Genomic DNA, 22,069 nt, shown 5'->3' on the forward strand with positions numbered 1-22,069 from the left:
CTCATCCCAGCCTGCAGCACAGGAGCTCCCTGCAGACTCCCTCATCCCAGCCTGCAGCACAGGAGCCTCCTGCAGCACCGGAGCCCCCCTGCAGACCCCCTCATCCCAGCCTGCAGCACAGGAGCCTCCTGCAGCACCCTGCAGACCCCCTCATCCCTGCCTCCAGCAACAACCCTGGGACCCTGATCCACCACAGCCACAACCCCTGGTAAGTAATAAGACGCATGGATTATAAGACGCCCCACCAATTTATTAAAAAAAGTTTTTCCTATTTTTCTCCTCAAAATTTGGGGTGCGTCTTATAATCCGGAGCGTCTTACAAAGCGAAAAATACGGTATATATATATTTTTTAAATCCCCTTCTGTAGGCAGGTGGTGCCTGCGCTGCAGCATGATCCCATCTATAATGTGTATTTATTGTTTTTGATGGTGTACATGTATCAAAAAAAAGAAAGTCTGTCTGAAAATGGTCATGGCTGTGCAGTAACAGCTATCGGCTATCTGATTTAAAAAAAAAAAAAAAAAAGTCTCCTCCAAGATGTCAGTGCCTGCTCAGTAGCATCTAGCTGCTACTGCACAGCCTGCGCCTGTTATGGATACCATCAAAGAAAAGCATTAGGCTATGTGCACACGTAGAATGATCCACTGCGGATCTGATAAATCTGCAAGGCAAAAACGCTGCGTTTTTGCTGCAGCTTTATCGTGGATTTACTCCGGTTTTTCTGCGGATTCCACTGCGGTTTTACAACTGCAGTTTTCTTTTGGAGCAGCTGTAAAACCGCTGCGGAATCCGCAGAAAGAAGTGACATGCTGCGGAATGTAAGCCGCTGCGTTTCCGCACATTTCTTTTCGCAGCATGGGCACAGCGTTTTTTTTGTTTCCCATAGGTTTACATTGTAATGTAAACTCATGGGAAACTGCTGCTGACCCGCAGCGTTTTCTGCATCGTGTGCACAGAGCCTCAAATACACATTATAGATGTGATCAACTATATAATTGTCTAATGGTCACTCCCGTCTTTCTGTCTGCCCTTTTGTCACAGATATTTATTGGTCGCGGCCTCTGTCTGTCATGGAATCCAAGTCGGTGATTGGTCTCGCCAGCTGCCTGTCATGGCTGCCGCGACCAATCAGCGACGGCCACAGTCCAATTAGTCCCTCCCTGCTCCTCTGCAGTCAGTGTCCGGCGCCTGCTCCATACTCCCTGCAGTCAGTGCCTGGCACCCGCTCCATACTCCCCGCAGTCAGTGCCCGGCACCCGCTCCATACTCCCCGCAGTCAGCGCCCGCTCCATACTCCCCTCCAGTCACCGCTCACACAGGGTTAATGTCAGCGGTAACGGACCGCGTTATGCCGCGGGTAACTCACTCCGTTATCGCTGCTATTAACCTTGTGTGACCAAGTTTTTACTATTGATGCTGCCTTTGCTGCCTTTGCGAAATTACCCAGAAGACTTAGCGGTCTCGCGAGACTAAGTGATCTGGGTAATTTCGCAATGCATCTCTGGGACCGGAAGATGGCGGCAACCGCGCGCATCGCCAGAGGTTTGCTGGATCTATGCTGGATCCCGCCGGGTGAGTATATAACTATTTTTTATTTTAAAGGGAACCTGTCACCCCGTTTTTTGAGATTGAGCTATAAATACTGTTAAATAGGGCCTGCGCTGTGTGTTCCTATAGTGTATGTAGTGTACCCCGATTCCCCATGTATGCTGAGAAATAACTTACCAAAGTCGCCGTTTTCGCCTGTCAATCAGGCTGGTCAGGTCGGGAGGGCGTGGTGACATCGGTGGTTCTTCCTCAGCTTTACGTTGGTGGCGTAGTGGCGTAGTGGTGAAGACACAGCGCGCGATCTGCGCTGTAATCCCTTGCATCGGTGGGGGCGGCCATCTTCCTGGGGCCGCGCGTGCGCAGATCGAGTGCTCTGCTGCACGGGGCTTCAGGAAAATGGCCGCGGGATGCCGCGCGTGCGCATTAGAGATCGCGGCGGCCATTTTCCCAAAGCCGAGATGCAAACTCGGCTTTGGGAAAATGGCCGCCGCGATCTCTAATGCGCACGCGCGGCATCCCGCGGCCATTTTCCTGAAGCCCCGTGCAGCAGAGCACTCGATCTGCGCACGCGCGGCCCCAGGAAGATGGCCGCCCCCACCGATGCAAGGGATTACAGCGCAGATCGCGCGCTGTGTCTTCGCCACTACGCCACCAACGTAAAGCTGAGGAAGAACCACCGATGTCACCACGCCCTCCCGACCTGACCAGCCTGATTGACAGGCGAAAACGGCGACTTTGGTAAGTTATTTCTCAGCATACATGGGGAATCGGGGTACACTACATACACTATAGGAACACACAGCGCAGGCCCTATTTAACAGTATTTATAGCTCAATCTCAAAAAACGGGGTGACAGGTTCCCTTTAACTATTTTTTTAACAGGGATATGGTGCCCACACTGCTAAATACTACGTGTGCTGTGTTAGATACCGCGTGGCTGCTATATACTACCTGGCCAGTGTTAGATACTATGTGGGCTGTGTTCTGTACTGCATGGGCTGTGCTATATATTACGTGGCCAGTGTTATATACTGCGTGGGCTGAGTTATATACTACGTGGGCAGTGTTATATACTACGTGGCTGTGTTCTATACTGCGTGGCCACTGTTAGATACTATGTGGCCTGTGCTATATATATTACGTGGGCTGTGTTATATATTACCGTACGTGGACAGTGTTACATACTACGTGGGCTTTGTTATATACTGCATGGCTGTTATATACTGCGTGGCTGCTATATACTGTGTGGGCTGTGTTATATACTACATGGGCTGTGTTATTTACTGCGTGGCCTATATTAACGCATCGGGTACTCTACAATTTCTACAATATGTATGTATGTATATAGTAGCCACATGGTATATACCACAGGCCACGTAGTACATATATATATATATATATATATATATATATATATATACGGTATATATATATATATATATGTGTGGCCTATGTGTCTGCTATATACATACATACATATTCTAGAGTACTCGATGCGTTCGAATCGGGCCACCATCCAGTATGTATATAGATATTTTATTTAATTCATTATGCAAACTAGAGGGATCAGTGACCTGTCAGAAGCCGTACACCTGTTAGACCCCCCACCCCTCCACAGGCCACCCTGGGACACGAGCATATCATTAAAGGTACCGTCACACTAAGCGACGCTGCAGCGATACCGACAACGATCCGGATCGCTGCAGCGTCGCTGTTTGGTTGCTGGAGAGCTGTCACACAGACAGCTCTCCAGCGACCAACTATGCCGGTAACCAGGGTAAACATTGGGTTACTAAGCGCAGGGCCGCGCTTAGTAACTCAATGTTTACCCTGGTTACCAGTGTAAAAGTAAAAAAAAAAAAAACTCTACATACTTACCTTCCGCTGTCTGTCCCTCGGCGCTCTGCTTCTCTGCCCTGTGTAAGCACAGCGGCCGGAAAGCACAGCGGTGACGTCACCGCTCTGCTTTCCGGCCGCAGTGCTTACACAGGGCAGAGAAGCAGAGCGCCGAGGGACAGACAGCGGAAGGTAAGTATGTAGAGTTTTTTTTTTTTTTTTTTTTTCTTTTACGCTGGTAACCAGGGTAAACATCGGGTTACTAAGCGCGGCCCTGCGCTTAGTAACCCAATGTTTACCCTGGTTACCAGCGATGTCAGCAGGAAGTCCAGCGACGAAATAAAGTGCTGGACTTTCTGCAGAGACCAACGACATCACAGCAGGATCCTGATCGCTGCTGTGTGTCAAACTGAACGATATCGCTAGCCAGGACGCTGCAACGTCATAGATCGCTAGCGATATCGTTCAGTGTGACGGTACCTTAACTCAAAACTGAAAATAAGGATTACACAACAACCAGAAGAAGGATTTCATCACCCAGGTATCATTGTAATCAGCATAACGGCGCCGACCTGACACTGTTACTGTGCACAGTCCTGCTGACAGGTTCCCTTTAAGGCTATGTGCACACGTACAGGTTTTTTCGCTTTTTTTCGCACTAAAAATGCATACATTATGCATTCTATCATTTAGAATGCATTCTGCATGTTTTGTGCACATGGATGCGTTTCTTTCCGCGAAAAAAACGCATCGTGGTAAAAAAATGAGCATGTTCATTATTTTTGCGGATTTTCTGCGTTTTTCCCGCAATTCTATGCATTTGGGAAAAAACGCATCAAAAACGCATCAAAATCGCGGTAAAAACGCATGCGGATTTCTGGCAGAAATATCCGGTTTTTGTCAGGAAAATTTCTGCAAGAAATCCTGACGTGTGCACATAACCTAAGGGACTATTTTTTGTTTAGTTCGATCATTTTAAATTACAACATAATTGAGAATTTAGCTGTGAATGAGGACGCTTGTTTCCATTCCCAGACTAACAGGTCCATAACTTGCAGTCTTCTCAGTGGATACTATTGCATCTATTTATGCAATGCTCTGTGAGCTGACTATTCATCATCTGCACGGATCTGTCTGCTATAATGTATGGATAATTCACACATTGGGTAGCATCTGTATGCTTTGTCTGTATTGCGGTTGCACTTGGCATGGCCATGTGTTTCCTGCAATGCTGCTGGTTTTGGTCATAAAAAGACCTGCAGTTGGACTGGGAGTTGTAGCCATAATGTGTTAAAGGTACCTTCACACTGAGCGACTTAACGATAACGATAGCGATCCGTGACGTTGCATCGTCCTGGATAGCGATATCGTTGTGTTTGACACGCAGCAGCGATCAGGATCCCGCTGTGACATCGCTGGTCGAAGCAGAAAGGCCAGAACTTTATTTCGACGCTGGATCTCCCGCAGACATCGCTGAATCGGCGTGTGAGACGCCGATTCAGCGATGTCTTCACTGGTAACCAGGGTAAACATTGGGTTACTAAGCGCAGGGCCGCGCTTAGTAACCCGATGTTTACTCTGGTTACCATTGTAAATGTAAAAAACAAACAAACACTACATACTTACATTCCGGTGTCTGTCCCCTCGCCTGTGAGCGCCGGCCGGCCGTAAAGCACAGCGGTTAACGTCACCGCTCTGCTTTACGGCCGGCCGGCGCTGAGACAGTGCAGGGAAGCTGAGGCCGGGGGACAGACACCGGAATGTAAGTATGTAGTGTTTTTTTTTTTTTTTTTTTACATTTACAATGGTAACCAGGGTAAACATCGGGTTACTAAGCGCGGCCCTGCGCTTAGTAACCCGATGTTTACCCTGGTTACCAGGGGACTTCGGCATCGTTGGTCGCTGGAGAGCTGTCTGTGTGACAGCTCTCCAGTGACCACACAACGACGAAACAGCGACGCTGCAGCAATCGGCATCGTTGTCTATATCACTGCAGCGTCGCTTAATGTGATGGTACCTTAAGGCAATAGTCATGTGAATGATCCCCATCAGTCTGGAGTCTGTTATCAGAGGTCATTGCTGATACTGGGCAAAGTGGGTTGTAGAGGATCAGAAGACATGACTGCTCTCTTACATAAGTGGCCACACCTGTCTGTAGGGTATGTCTAGTATTACAGCTTGGCTTCATTGAAGTGAAAAGGGACTGACCTGTAATACCACATGTAACCAGTGGATGGGTGTGGCACGGTTTTTGGAAGAAGGCATTTGTTTTTGTAAGGGCAGGTACCGGCGGCTGTAGTCTTTCATCCGAGAGAATCCATCTGATTATGCGAATTACATTCTGATCAAACTGATCAGTGTAAGCATAGTGCAATCTAATTCTCTTGGATAAGGAGAAGATGTAGTAAAAAAAAAAATTCTCCATTGTCGGTGCACAGAAATCTGACTGCACTCAGATGTCATCCAAGTGCAGTCTGATGTTCCCCACGCCTCATTGACTTGCATTGCGGAGTTCAATCCAAACGCTGCAGGTTTTTTGTTCCTTGGACTGAACATTGGTTCGAAGGCACCCGGACAGCAGATACGCCTGTGTGCCCATGCCCTAATACTATACGTCCCATTTAAACTTTATATAAAACTGTAAAGCCCGCTAACTAGCCATCATCCATGCACACTTATCGTTGCAGTGATGCTACCCAGGTATAAGTGCTTTGTGTTCACATTTCATATATCTATTCTCCTACATCTGAGCCCCACAAAGATTGTCTCATATGGAACAGGACACATATACTGAGGATGTGCAGGGGATGTGGTGTCCATAAAAAGCCCTATGTTCTTGTGCTCACTCCTCCAGGCCATCCTCCACACCATGACATCATCTGAAACGGATCATTGTGCTGCAGAGAGGAGACCGGAACAGCCACATTTCTAGCATGAAGAGGCCACTCTTGTACATTACTGCTGAAATCATTTGGGTCATTGCCAGGTCGTCTGTGTGAGACTATCCGAGAAATAACTGGGCAGCTGTCTATCTGCGACATTCATCTTTACTATGGGGGATTTATCACCATTAAAGCAGCCAATGAATGGTGAATGGCTCTTGTTTTATAGGGCACAACTTTGTACCCTTGGGCATGAGAAGCGAAGACCATGGAAGGTCATGTTACTTGCAGGCACATAACAGAATAATGGCTTTCTGCTTGTCAGAGTAAAGGTGTTTCCCCCAAACATATAGGGATATCCACAGGATGTGTCATGTCTCGCATTCATGGAGTAACCGACTGCTTGTTGTTTTATAAATCCGTCGTACATCTGAAAAGAAACCAGAGAATCTGCTTCACTCATACAGTAAAACCTGTATTCAAAACAGACTTTCCATTTACTGCGAGAGATGCACATGTTCTATGGAGGAGAAGGCAGACGCGACATTCTGCTGCAAATTCTGCGATCTGCACAATCTGCTCATCTGTCTCTGTAATGGGAAAATCTGTATTCACTGAAAAAAATGTTACCTGTGCACTGAGATTGAATGATCAGTGCAAGAAAGATAAAGAAGCAGATAACCCGAATAAGATAAACTACCAGTACTATTGATTTATGAAAAAATTCATAAAATGACTATTGATCTTTAAAGGGAACCTGTCACCCCCAGAATAGAAGGTGAGCTCAGCCCACCGTCATCAGGGGCTTATCTACAGCATTCTGTAATGCTGTAGATAAGCCCCTAATGTATCCTGAAAGATAAGAAAAAGAGGTTAGATTATACTCAACCAGGGGCGGTCCCGCTCCGGTTCTGGTCCTATGGGCGTCGCGATCCGGCGCCTCCTATCTTCTTACGATGACGTCCTCTTCTTGTCTTCCTGCCGTGGCTCCGGCGTACTTTGTCTGCCCTGTTGAGGTCAGAGCAAAGTACTGCAGTGCGCAGGCGCCGGCCTCTCTGACCTTTCCCGGCGCCTGTACACTGCAGTATTTTGCTCTGCCCCCAACAGCCGGAGCCACAGTGTGAAGACAAGAAGAGGACGTCATGGAATGAAGATAGGAGGCGCCGGACCGGACCGCCCCTGGGTGAGTATAATCTAACCTCTTTATCTCATCTTTCATGATACACGGGGATGGGGGAGGAGGGAAGGGAGGGGGCGCTGTGGATAAGCCCCTGATGCTGGTGGGCTTAGCTTACCTTCGATTTTGGGGGTGACGGGTTCCCTTTAAGCTGCGTTCACACTTTGCAATTCATCGTGGTTAATTTTACAGGAGAATAACAATCTGCTGGTCAGCCAGGTTTACCATTGTGCCAGAAAAGGAGAATAGCTCCATTTTCCTTAACGCTTATTCATACGTCAGTGTTTGGTCAGTATTTTAAATGCAAAAACCAGGAATGAAACATACAGAAAAAAAACTATAAAAGACTTACAGTGCGTACGGAATGTATTCAGTCCCCTTTAAATTTTTCACTCTTTGTTTCATTGCTGTCATTTGGTAAATTCAAAAAAGTTCATTTTTTTCTCATTAATGTACACTCTGCATCCCATCTTGACTGAACAAACAGAAATGTAGAAATTTTTGCAAATTTAATAAGAAAAACTGAAATATCACATAGTCATGATTATTCAGACCCTTAATATAAATTGATAGGACTTGATTTGGAAAGGCACACATCTGTCTATATAATACTTCACAGCTCACAGTGCATGTCAGAACAAATGAGAATCATGAGGTCGGAACTGGCCAAGGAGATCAGAGACAGAACTGTGGAAAGGCACAGATCTGGCCAAGGTTATAACAGAATTTCTGCAGCACTCAAGGTTCCTAAGAGCACAGTGGCCTCCATAATCCTTAAATGGAAGAAGTTTGGGACCACCAGAAGTCTTCCTAGACCTGGCCGTCCAGTCAAACTGAGCAGTCGTGGGAGAAGAGCCTCGGTGATGGAGGTAACGAAGAACCCCAAGATCACTGTGGCTGAGCTCCAGAGATGCAGTAGGGAGATGGGAGAAAGTTCCACGAAGTCAACTATCACTGCAGCCTTCCACCAGTCGGGCCTTTATGGCAGAGTGGCCCAACGGAAGCTTCTCCTCAGTGCAAGTCATATGAAAGCCCGCATAGTTTGCTAAAAAAAAAAACACATGAAGGACTCCTAGGCTATGAGAAATAAGATTCTCTGGTCTGATGAGACGAAGATAGATGTTTTTGGTGATAATTCTAAGCGGTATGTGTGGAGAAAACCAGGCACTGCTCATCGCCTGCCCAATACAATCCCAACAGTGAAACATGGTGGTGGCAGCATCATGCTATGGGGGTGTTTTTCAGCTGCAGGGACAGGACGACTGCTTGTCATTGAAGGAAACATGAATGCGGCCAAGTACAGAGATATCCTGGATGAAAACCTCTTCCAGAGTGCTCTGGACCTCAGACTTGGCCGAAGGATCATTTTCCAACAAGACAATGACCCTAAGCACACAGCTAAAATAACAAAGGAGTGGCTTCAGAACAACTCTGTGACCATTCTTGACTGGCCCAGCCAGAGCCCTGACCTAAACCCAATTGAGCATCTCTGGAGAGACCTGAAAATGGCTGTCCACCAACGCTCACCATCCAACCTGAAGAAACTATAGAGGATCTGCAAGGAAGAATGGCCGAGGATCCCCAAATCCAGGTGTGAAAAACTTGTTGCCTCATTCCCAAGAAGACTCATGGCTGTACTAGCTCAAAAGGTGCTTCTACTCAATACTGAGCAAAGGGGCTGAATACTTATGACCATGTGATATGAGTTTTTCTTTTTTAAGAAATTTGCAAAAATTACTACATTTGTTTTTTTTCAGCCAAGATGGGGTGCAGAGTGTACATTATTGAGAAAAAAATAAACTTTTTTGAATTTACCAAATTGCTGCAATGAAACAAATAGTGAAAAATGTAAAGGGGTCTGAATACTTTCCGTACCCACTGTACCTGTTCTGTGTTTTGGAGACGCTCCTAAGAAATACAAATACTGATATGTGAATAAAGCCTTAGGTTCATGTCTGTTTCCTCTTGTATTTTTCAGGGGATAATACTTGTATGAATTGTGGTGGTCTTTTTGCATTATTCGCTGTTCGATACTACATAAAATGTTGAGTACGCTTGTCCTGCTTTTCTAGTTTTGGTCATGTCCAGTTATGATTCTCTGTTCACATGTGTTGTAGACTTTTTTTTTTTTTGCAGTATGATTGACATTATGATGTACCATAAACTCGGCAGACCCCACTAAAGTTGGCGCGTTCCGTCGAGCTGTGTTTGTGTCCATGTAATGGATTTGTCCTCTATGTGAATTCCTAATGCTGGGAATAATAGCAAATTCTGAATTCTGCTTGTTTCTTGCTGACAGAGCGAGGGGGTTTTAGGCGCTTGGGTCATACATTGCAGGTTGTGCAGTTTGGTGCTTGCTGAATGCTACGTGTCACATATTTCACAGCAGGTTAAACTTTGGGTTTCTAGATTCAAGTGGTGAAATATTTTTTAGAAATGTAATGCACTTTAAGGACGAGTGATGTTTTTCTCCCTTTCTATTAACAATCGGCATTGTGTATGTAGAGAGCTCATGACCATGCTTAGCAGTTGCCGTCTTCTAGGAGAGCCTTGTTCTGAGTCTCATAGACTTTAGGGTATTTGTCGACAATCTGGAGTTGCTGCGGGTTTGACGCACCGTACTTATGCGCCCTCAACCCGCAGCGGCCAGAGGTTACCGCATAGTGGATGGGATTTCAAGAAATCCCATGTCCACTATGCTTCCACAGACACCCGCGGATCACCCACGGAGACAGACATGTGGCACTTCTCTCCAGACTGCATCATGTGAATTTCTCTCGCAGAGACAAGAAATGACATCAGTACAATGTATAGGGTGTTATGAATCCGCACGGTTCAGTGATCACATGCAGATTAACCTGCGATCACTAGCCAGCAGCACTTTGGACGCAACGAACATGTGCTTCGTCTAAAGCGCTGCTACTTCGGATCGTGTGCACCCGGCCTTACATGAAGTGGCCTCCAGTCCACTTGAAGACACTGTGAGCCAGCAAGTCACAAATGCAGTCACTTACACCTACACTCACCTCCCGTGACAGCGCCATTACAGTGGTGTCGACGCTTGTGCTCCCAGGGCTCACATTTGGCTATGACACAAGCCCTGTGCCCAGCCAGCGCTGGCGTCTGTCCCTATCTTCAGACGTATATGTAATCAAGAGATGGCATCGGCTGCCTGCTCAATGGTGGGGACAGTGAAGCCAGCGCTGATTGGGCACAGACACAGGCTTGTGTCCTCGCCGCATGTGAGCCCCAGTGGAACAGCACTGAGATGGGAGGCGAGTAATAATGTTTTTATTTTCACGGGGGCAAACATTCACATCGAGAAGGTTATGAACAACCCTTATGGAGCGACATTGGAAATGGTATAAGACGGTGACTGGTAAGTATTGTAGATACTCTCTACACACACAATGCTAACAGAGGGGAGAAAGAGCAACAAAAAGTGGTCCTTTAAGACAAATCAATGTGTTACACAGTAGTCAGTCCCCTAGGATCAAAATGGCACCAGCCTTTTTATGTGCATTTTCTAACTGCTTCCTGGGATTTCCATAGCCCTCACCTTAAGAGTTTTCCTTGTTTGCTTTTTTCTGCGTTAGGCTTCTTTTACACTTGCCGTGTTTTTGAGGCCCCAATACATTTCTATGGGGGCACAAAAATTTGTCTGTACGCCGTATGTCCGTGAGGGCCGTATTTACGGCCGTGAAAAAACATTGAGCCTGCTCGATCTTTTTCACAGTTAACAGACACGATACCCATTGAAAATCAATGGGGCCGCAAAAACAACGGAAGCTTGTTTTTGCGGTGCACAGAGAATACCGTTTTTGCGGAACGCTGTTTTTTTTTTGTTCCAGTACTTTTTCCATTTCCGTTTTTTTTTTTTTTTGTTTCAATACTTTTTTCCTAGTACTTGAAACCAGAAAAACTGCAATCCGGCAGACCTTGAAAATTGCAGCAATACGGCCCACTAAAAAAGGCCCACAAAATTGGGCCACAAAAAACATGGCACGTGTAAAAGAAGCCTTAATTTATGATTTGTAAATATTCCCATGAGTCACCGCAGTGTAATATGTGGAGCTATTGAAGCGCCACCAGCCTGTCAGCTCAAGGTGTCAAAAAGAATTGTTGCTTGTTGAGTCAGAGCAAGACTGGACCAGGCAGCAGCGCTATTCCATTCATCTAGTCATTTGGTTTTACTAGTCAGCCATGACGGTGACAGGAAGCTCCATAAATTGTTACACTAAAATGCAGAAAGGTAAAATACACCACACATGCTTGAAAAAAAACAAGATTAATCAAGATATCAATTTACAGGTTAAAGGGGTTGTTCCGTCCAAATCGATAACTGCAGTCGCTATGTGTGCCTGCAGACTTGTCAATCTCCCGAGCGCGCACACTGTGTATTGCGGGGATTCACCGGTTTCTGAGTCGGGATCATGGGCTATGTAGGAGTTCAACGCTGGGAGTCGGAACACTATTAACCTGCAGGTCAATTGCGTTTTTTGACATGATGGGTTCCCTGTATTGTGTAAATGAGCTGTTAATATCTATTGTCTAGATCCAGGTCTGTACAAGTGTCTACCTCCAGAGCTTAATTTAAACGAAAGGGTGGTGTGATCATTGTGATATGGAATGGCAGACAGTCTGCTCTCCTGACCTACATGTCTCACACCGGTGATGCCCCCTTAATTGAAGATTAAGCTCCGGAGGCAGATTCTCAGGGAGATGAGATCTGAACAGCATATTTACATATTGAGAAAACATGGATTACTCTAGAAAAAGATATTGGATTGCAGATATCAAGTTATCACTTTATTCAACTTTTTATGACCTGCGTGCCCAGACGGCTTAGTAGGGTTAATCCTAATGACAGATTCCCTCTAATACAAGTAGAATTGCAAAGCTGCTTGGTTTTACAAGCCGTTGGCAATTTTACCTATTACAGATGATCATTCAATCCCTTTACATCAGAGAATTGGCGTGAGGCCACATAGTGTATGTCATGTGAGTGCTGCAACCTTTACACTTCCATCAGACGGAGCAGTAAAGCTGCTGCTCATCAATGGCAGCTGATAGCCTGGAGCACTCACATGACAGGAACAATGTCAGATCATCGGGATCACGATAATTGGAGTGGAAGAGGTAGGTATTTGGTTTTTTTTTTTTTTTTTTTTCTAAACACATTAGGGACATTGAATGGGGATTGTCCCGTAGTGCGGTTATTTACATGATATTTTATATACATTTTATATGGATTGTATGGATATTTGCTCTTCTTAACAACATGTAATATAAAGCGCACTGTCTAGACCATGCTTGTTTGTGCAAGACTCGGCACTGTCTGGCATTGAGGATCACTTGTGAAGTAAGCCTTTGCTATGTATTGTTTTCTATGCTTTTCACTGCTGTGCTGTAAGCTACAACTCTGAATCTCTGCTAACCGGTGATTTGTTTAAACTTTACATATACTAAATAATTTTTTACAATATTTTATAATTTCAGTAAATTAACTTAAATTTTGGAAGTCACATTAAAATTTTTTATTGCATCCATTAATTAAAAAAAAAAAAGAAAATGTAATATGAGTTTTACAATGCAGTTATGTGTCAAAAGTACAAGTGGTTCTTGTAAGTAACAGTGGCCCGTTGTATAAGACAGACATGCCACGAAGACGGAAGTGAATTATGCTGCTTTATTTTCATGTCGGCTTCTGAATATTTGGAGTAATAATTGTACTTTTGTTTTAGATTTGTCTCGCAATCGATTGTCTGAAATTCCTGCGGAAATCTGCAATTACGTCTCTTTGGAGAGCCTAAATCTTTACCAGAACTGTGTCCGCTATGTGCCGGAAGCCACTCTTAACCTACAAGCCTTAACCTTCCTCAATCTCAGGTATTTCCCTACTGTGTAATCTAAAACTTCATGTAACTCTGACACCGCTACTTGGGGACAAGGCTGCTGAATTGTTTTGTTTTCAGGAAATAGAGACGAATATTAGCGTGTATGGGTGTAATATCTGCTGGGTGATGTACAGCTCTGGCAAAAATTAAGAGACCACTGCAGTTTTATAAAAATCAGCTTCTCTAGATGTCTGACCGCCATTCCATTCCATTCCAGTGTCAGTTGAATTCCAACCAGAGTACACCTCATTCTACTTAATGTGCTTCTGATTAGGTGATCACCTGAACCAAATCTTATTTAACGAAGGAAAGTATAAAAACCCTGCTGTGGTGTTCATAATCCTCTTGCAATAAGACAAGCTGGATGGCAAAAAAAGTGCTAGTGATATCCCAAAGGTAATAGGAATGAAAAAATAACTTTTCACCATGCCAAAGGAGTTGAAAAGAAAAGTCTTGATTGAGAAAAAGAAAGGCCCAATTCTGGTTTTACTAGCAGAGGGACACAGCGAGCGTCATGTTGCCTCCATCCTTAACATTTCTAAGATGGCAGTCCATTACAACAAGGTCAAGCAGCAGACATTGGTGACAACAAAGCTACAGACAGGAAGAGGGCGAAAACGACTCTACACTGACCAGGCTGACCGTCATCTTATTCGAATGTCACTCAGCAACCACAGGATGACATCAAGTGACCTAGAAAATGAATGGCAAATGACAGCTGGGGTGAAGTACACTGCAAGAACAGTTCGTAACAGACTCATAGAGGCAGGACTCAAGTCATGTAAAGCTAGAAAAATGCCTTTCGTCAATGAGAAGCTAAGAGCCAGGCTAAAGCTTGCCAAAGACCATAAGGATTGGACCATAGAGGACTGGAGTAAGATAATCTTCTCTGAAGAGTCTAATTTTCAGCTTTGCCCAACACCTGGTCGTCTAATGGTTAGACAGAGACCTAGAGAAGTGTATAAGCCACAGTGTCTTGCACCCACTGTGAAATTTGGTGGAGGATCAGTGATGATCTGGTTATGCTTCAGCAAGGCTGGAATTGGGCAGGTTAATTTTTGTGAAGGACGTATGAATCAAGCCGCATACAAGGTTATCCTGGAAAAAACAGTTGATTCCTTCTGCTCAGGCAATGTTCCCCAATTCTGAGGACTGGTTTTTCCAGCAGGACAATGAGCCATGCCACACAGCTAGGTCAATCAAGGTGTGGATGAAGGACCACCACATCAAATCCCTGTCATGGCCAGTCCAGTCTCCAGACCTGGACCCCATTGAAAACCTCTGGAATGTAATCAAGAGGATGATGGATGGATAATCACAAGCTATCAAAGAAGAACTGCTTACATTTTTGTACCAGGAGTGGCATAAGGTCACCCAGAAGCAGTGTTGAAAGACTGGTGGAAAGCATGCCAAGACACATGAAAGCTGTGATTAAAAATCCTGGTTATTCCACAAAATATTGATTTCTAAACTTATCCTGAGTTACAACACATTAGTATAGTTGTTTCTAAATGATCATAAACTTGTTTTCTTTGCATTATTTGAGGTCTGCAAGCAATGCATTTTTTGTTATTTTGACCATTTCTCATTTTCTGAAAATAATTACAAAATTTATGGCTTGGAACTTCGGAGACATGTTGTCAGTAATTTATAGAATATAAGAACAATTTACATTTTGCTCAAAAATATACCTATAAAGAGAAAAATCAGACAAACTGAACATTTTGCAGTGGTCTCTTAATTTTTGCCGGAGCTGTACATGAAGAACACTTGGAGCCAAGGTTGGAAAATTCTGATTTCTTGTCTTGAAGGCAGCAATAAACTTCAGCTATGTGTCTTTAGATCTTTCATATATGTCCAGGTGATCTAATGTTGTAAGCGAGTGTAAAACAAAATGCCTCTTTACCCAAGAGTTATTTTAATTAAAAAAAAAAAAATAGATTATGGTTTACTCACCCTACCTGGGTCCAGCCTTGAGTCTGTATCTGTTACTTTCTCCAATGCTAACGTCACGTCAGCAGTGTTGCAGCTAATTGGTGAGTTGAAGGCACGAGCTGCTCACGGATTGTCTGCAGCTGCTCACTGATTGTCAGTCCTTGTTCACGTAACAGACCTGTAACAGCAGCAACCAGTGCTAACGCCAATCGCTTCTGTTTAACCATTTAAGCAACACTCCCACTAAGTTATTTTATTCATTAAATGCGTGTGCATATAATGTAGTGTCAGTGTATTAACCCCTTTACCCCCAAGGGTGGTTTGCACGTTAATGACCGGGCCAATTTTTACCATTCTGACCACTGTCCCTTTATGAGGTTATAACTCTGGAACGCTTCAACGGATCCCAGTGATTCTGACATTGTTTTCTCGTGACATATTGTACTTCATGATAGTGGTAAAAATTCTTTGATAGTACCTGCGTTTATTTGTGAAAAAAACGGAAATTTGGCAAAAATATGAAAATTTCACAATTTTCCAACTTTGAATTTTTATGCAATTAAATCAGAGATATGTAACACAAAATACATAATAAGTAACACTTCTCACATGTCTACTTTACATCAGCACAATTTTGGAACCAAATTTTTTTTTTGTTAGGGAGTTATAAGGGTTAAAAGTTGACCAGCAATTTCTCATTTTTACAACACCATTTTTTTTTTAGGGACTACATCTCATTTGATGTCATTTTGAGGGGTCTATATGATAGAAAATACCCAAGTGTGACACCATTCTAAAAACTGCACCCCTCAAGGTGCTCAAAACCACATTCAAGAAGTTTATTAACCCTTCAGGTGCTTCACAGGAATTTTTGGAATGTTTAAAAAAAAAAAAAAAACATTTAATTTTTTCACAAAAAATTTACTTCAGCTCCAATTTGTTATATTTTAGCAAGGGTAACAGGAGAAAATTGACCCCAAAAGTTGTTGTACAATTTGTCGTGAGTACACCGATACCCCATATGTGGGGGTAAACCCCTGTTTGGGCGCATGACAGAGCTCGGAAGCGAAGGAGCGCCGTTTGACTTTTCAATGCAAAATTGACTGGAATCGAGATGGGACACCATGTTGCGTTTGGAGAGCCCCTGATGTGCCTAAACATTGAAACCCCCCACAAGTGACACCATTTTGGAAAGTAGACCCCCTAAGGAACTTATCTAGATGTGTTTTGAGCGCTTTGACGCACCAAGGGCTTCACAGAAGTTTATAATGCAGAGCCGTAAAAATAAAACAAAAATTTTTTCCCACAAAAATTATTTTTTTAGCCCCCAGTTTTGTATTTTCCCGAGGGTAACAGGAGAAATTGGACCCCAAAATTTGTTGCCCAATTTGTCCTGAGTACGCTGATACCCCATATGTGGGGGGGAACCACCGTTTGGGCGCATGGGAGGGCTCGGAAGGGAAGGAGTGCCATTTGGAATGCAGACTTAGATGGAATAGTCTGCAGGCGTCACATTGCATTTGCAGAGCCCCTAATGTACCTAAACAGTAGAAACCCCCCACAAGTGTCCCCATATTGGAAACTAGACCCCCCAGGGAACTCATCTAGATGTGTTGTGAGAACTTTGAATGCCCAAGTGTTTCACTACAATTTATAACGCAGAGCCGTGAAAATAAAAAATCTTTTTTTTCCCACAAAAATTATTTTTTTAGCCCCCAGTTTTGTATTTTCCCAAGGGTAACAGGAGAAATTGGACCCCAAAAGTTGTTGTGCAATTTGTCCTGAGTTCGCTGATACCCCATATGTGGGGGGGAACCACCGTTTGGGCGCATGGGAGGGCTCGGAAGGGAAGGAGCGCCATTTGGAATACAGACTTAGATGGAATGGTCTGCAGGCGTCACATTGCGTTTGCAGAGCCCCTAATGTACCTAAACAGTAGAAACCCCCCACAAGTGACCCCATATTGGAAACTAGACCCCCCAAGGAACTTATCTAGATGTGTTGTTGTCCTATTTGTCCTGAGTACGCTGATACCCCATATGTTGGGGTAAACCCCTGTTTGGGCACACGGGAGAGCTCGGAATGGAAGAAGCACTGTTTTACTTTTTCAATGCAGAATTGGCTGGAATTGAGATCGGACGCCATGTCGTGTTTGGAGAGCCCCTGATGTGCCTAAACAGTGGAAACCCCCCAATTATAACTGAAACCCTAATCCAAACACACCCCTTACCCTAATCCCAACGGTAACCCTACCCACACCTCTATCCCTGACACACCCCTAACCCTAATCCCAACCGTAAATGGAATCTAAACCCTAACATTAGCCCCAACCCTAACTGTAACCCCAACCCTAGCCCCAACCCTAACCCTAGCCCTAACGGGAAAATGGAAATAAATACATTTTTTAAATTTTTCCCTAACTAAGGGGGTGATGAAGGGGGGTTTGATTTACTTTTATAGCGAGTTTTTTAGCGGATTTTTATTATTTTCAGCCGTCACACACTAAAAGACGCTTTTTATTGCAAAAAATATTTTTCGCGTTACCACATTTTGAGAGCTATAATTTTTCCATATTTTGGTCCACAGAGTCATGTGAGGTCTTGTTTTTTGCGGGACGAGTTGACGTTTTTATTAGTAACATTTTCGGGCACATGACATTTTTTGATCGCTTTTTATTCCGATTTTTGTGAGGCAGAATGACCAAAAACCAGCTATTCATGAATTTCTTTTGGGGGGAGGCGTTTATACCGTTCCGCGTTTGGTAAAATGGATAAAGCCGTTTTATTCTTCGGGTCAGTACGATTACAGCGACACTTCATTTATATATTTTTTTTATGTTTTGGCGCTTTTATACGATAATTTTTTTTTCTGTAAAATAGTTTTTATTTTTGCATCGCTTTATTCTCAGGACTATAACTTTTTTATTTTTTTGCTGATGATGCTGTATGGCGGCTCGTTTTTTGTGGGACAAGATGACGTTTTCAGCGGTACCATGGATATTTATATCTGTCTTTTTGATCGCGTGTTATTCCACTTTTTGTTCTGCGATATGATAATAAAGCATTGTTTTTTGCCTCGTTTTTTTTTTTTCTTACGGTGTTTGCTGAAGGGGTTAACTAGTGGGCCAGTTTTATAGGTCAGGTTGTTACGGACGCGGTGATACTAAATATGTGTACTTTTATTGTTTTTTTTTTATTTAGATGAAGAAATGTGTTTATAGGAATACAATTTTTTTTTTTTTTTTTTTTTTTTAGGAATATTTTTTTTTTTTTTTTTACACATTTGGAAAAATTTTTTTTAACTTTTATATTTTGTCCCAGGGGGGGACATCACAGATCGATGATCTGACAGTTTGCACAGCACTCTGTCAGATCACCGATCTGACTTAGAGCAGTGCAGGCTTCACAGTGCCTGCTCTGAGCAGGCTCTGTGAAGCCACCTCCCTCCCTGCAGGACCCGGATCCGCGGCCATCTTGGATCCGGGGCTGGAGCAGGCAGGGAGGGAGGTAAAGACCCTTGCAGCAACGCGATCACATCGCGTTGCTGCGGGGGGCTCAGGGAAGCCCGCAGGGAGCCCCCTCCCTGCGCGATGCTTCCCTGTACCGCCGGCACATCGCGATCATCTTTGATCGCGGTGTGCCGGGGGTTAATGTGTCGGGGGCGGTCCGTGACCGCTCCTGGCACATAGTGCCGGATGTCAGCTGCGATAGGCAGCTGACACCCGGCCGCGATCGGCGGCGCTCCCCCCGTGAGCGCTGCCGATCGCATATGACATACTATCCCGTCGGTGGTCATAGGGGCCCACCCCACATGGACGGGATAGTACATCTAATGTCAGAAAGGGGTTAATATGCTCAGTGCTGCCGTCTCCAGTCTCCAGCACCATTCTTCTCTGCTTCGGTGATCTCACCACCCTGCAGACTGTTCGGGTCACGCAGAGCTCAGCGAAATGACTTCTACAATGTAAGCCTATGACGCATCAGAACGAGGCTCCATGGGCTTTCATTGTATTAGACTATTGAGGGCTCCTATGACTTTTATATTTTCTCTAGTATGATTGGGCTTCATAGGAAAACATCAATTACACTATATACTGTATCATTGCAGTATATGAGGTTTAAGTCCCCTAGGGAGACTGAAAAATAAAGATAAAAAGTTAAATTTTTTTAACTTAAAATAATTCCCCTTTTTCCAATTCAGAAATAAATAAATGGGGAAAAAATAAGTATTTGGTAAAAAGAATAACATTTGGTAGCTGGTCTGTAAAAAGTCCGATCCATCAAAACAAAAAAATATTAAAATTATGTAAACAAAGCCTCTGGAAAGAAAAGGAGGAGAAAACGAAAGAGCAAAAATTTAAAATTATGAAAGGGTTAAATAATTATCTCTTCTTTGTCTCTTTTTTGTCCCCCATGAAGTCGGAACCAGCTGACGTCACTTCCTGGGCACGTCTGCAGCCTCCCGCTCAAGGTGCTTATAGCGAGTAACAACAAGCTGGACTCGTTGCCAGGGGAGATCAGCCACCTGCGGCTTCTGACCGAGCTGGTAGGTGCACACGTGGGCTCACATCTATGGGCCAGGCCGAATATTTGCATGACTGGTTATGTCATCTGGTTCAAATCAAACTTGCTTTTATTAAAAGAAATACATTCTCTAATGGAAAGTCCATATAAGTATCACTATTAGTGCCAACATTAAATACACAAGTTCTGTAGTGTTGTAATAAATCATCTCTACTCAACCCTGTCTCCATGACAGAATTCCAGATATCTCTCCATAAAAGCTTGTTGTGCCATCACTATAAGGCTATGTCCACAATCTGAGCACTGTTAGGCCTCCGGTGGATGCACTCACAGCAACTGTAGGTTCCATAGGGTGACTTAAAAGAAAATTACCTATGGTTTAAATTAGGTTTTTGAGTTACGTGGATTTTTTTTTTTACAAAGGTTTTGGCAGTGTTTGTCTTTTTACATTACGATTAGTGATGAGCAAACGTGCTCAGCTAATGTGTTATCTGAGTATCTTGGGCGTGGTTTGTGGAGTTTGCCTAATAAACAGTAGCTGTTCTTTACTAACTTTGAAGAATTTATCCCTAAGTGATTAACTTAGCACCTCACAGTCTATGGACTTTGTACACAGAGAGCCTGCTGTGGGCGGGGTTAGCTGTGGTGTGGGCGGGGTCAGCTTTCTCAGCTCTGCTTCTTTGCTAAATCTAAACTCTCTGATTATGTGAGTCGGCTGCTTCCCGTAAACTAAGTGATACATCGTTGGATTCAGCTTCTTTTTGCCTACATCATGCTGTTCTCTGATGAGGTAGCAAAACCTCCTGACAAATTCCCCTTAAGGAGAAAAAAAAGTAATCCTGCAGTTTTCACACTGGCGACTGGTGCTTTTTTAGATTTGTGTCCTTTCAGAAAGCGTTTTCTCACAAAGCTCCATATTATTGCAGGCAGGATTACCATGACAAGTAATGCATCTATACACAGGCAATAGCACAGCAGCACAGGATCTGCCAATCACAATAAGTGATGTCACACCTGACTGTGCTCCCTTTGCATATGTTCATATCACACTTTAATATGAAAGACAGGGTCGGGATCCTACCATTGTGACTACGTACATGTTATTTTCTGAAATAATAGTATGTTAGTCTAAAAAAAAAAAAAATCCTGCCCAATGTAAAAATTGCAAGACTTGTTGTTGTTGTTATTATTAATATTGATAGTCACATGAAAAAATTGCCAAAAATTATAAAAAAAAACTAATTTAAATAGGTCCTGTTTTGATTACTCATTTCCTCTTCTCTAATGTAAATACTACATTTATTATACTTTAAAATAGAGCTTCTACATAATCCACAGCGCTATAGAGGCATTGGTGTCACTCATTTGTGATCCTAATCTAAGTTCCCTATAACTATGCCTTTGGAGTATGGGAGGAAATCTGATACAGGATATATATATATATATATATATATATATATATATATATATATATATATATATATATATATATATATATATATATATATATATATATATATATCAATATTTAGAATTGAAGAGTCTGGGAGTATAAGCTTATGACAACCTTTGACACTCTCAGTGCAGGAATGAATGTGTCGCATGGATTTATGTCTTTTTACATCAATTAAGGAATTTGCTCCTCCGACTTTGTGGGGGCATCACAACACAGAACTAGACCTCAATCAGAGGACAATAAAACATTCACACTCCTTATCTATAAACTGTTCCAATATTTATGGACATGACTGTTTATCACTCTCCCATAATGGTAGCTCTGCTTCATGTCACCTGTCTGATCTATGACACTATTTTTGTGCTGTGTTGTGCATAAATATGTGATTCTTCAGAATTTTTATTAGTCTATGCCTGATGATGAGACCTGAGCAGTCTCGACAGCTTCCAATTTGTTACCATCTTTTCAGTTAGCCATTAAAAGGTATCAACAGCAGGAAATCTGAGAATTCAGAGGAAACACAGGGAGAGCTTGCTATGAGCTTGACTGCCGGAGACCCTGTGCTGCAAGAACAGTGCTCACCGCCTGTTTCCACCTGTAGGCAACAACTAAAATTCTTGCTCTAACCTCATGAATTATTCTTTTCCTTGTCCTCCACAGGATGTGAGCTGTAACGAGATCCAAACCCTTCCCCAGCAGATTGGTAAACTAGAGTCATTACGGGATCTCAACATTAGGAGGAATCATTTGGTGCGGCTACCAGAAGGTGAGCTGGAGAACGTTGGTAAAGGCTAACCTTTTTTTTTCTATGGCT

At 43.5% G+C, this 22,069-nt stretch overlaps 1 protein-coding gene across 4 annotated transcripts in view; it reads left to right on the top strand.

Annotated features, from left to right (window-relative positions):
* LRCH3 (leucine rich repeats and calponin homology domain containing 3) overlaps nucleotides 1-22,069 on the top strand; it is a 117,043-nt gene that overhangs the window by 24,724 nt on the left and 70,250 nt on the right. For all 4 annotated transcript variants that reach the window (XM_069726995.1, XM_069726996.1, XM_069726993.1 and 1 more), the window contains exons 2-4: nucleotides 13,189-13,333; nucleotides 19,695-19,821; nucleotides 21,916-22,021. In XM_069726995.1, coding sequence (XP_069583096.1) covers nucleotides 13,189-13,333; nucleotides 19,695-19,821; nucleotides 21,916-22,021 — 378 coding nt within the window. The remainder of the gene's footprint in view (nucleotides 1-13,188; nucleotides 13,334-19,694; nucleotides 19,822-21,915; nucleotides 22,022-22,069) is intronic.

The sequence above is a fragment of the Ranitomeya imitator genome, chromosome 5 (assembly GCF_032444005.1).
Source record: "Ranitomeya imitator isolate aRanImi1 chromosome 5, aRanImi1.pri, whole genome shotgun sequence".
Classification (NCBI taxonomy): Eukaryota; Metazoa; Chordata; class Amphibia; order Anura; family Dendrobatidae; genus Ranitomeya; species Ranitomeya imitator.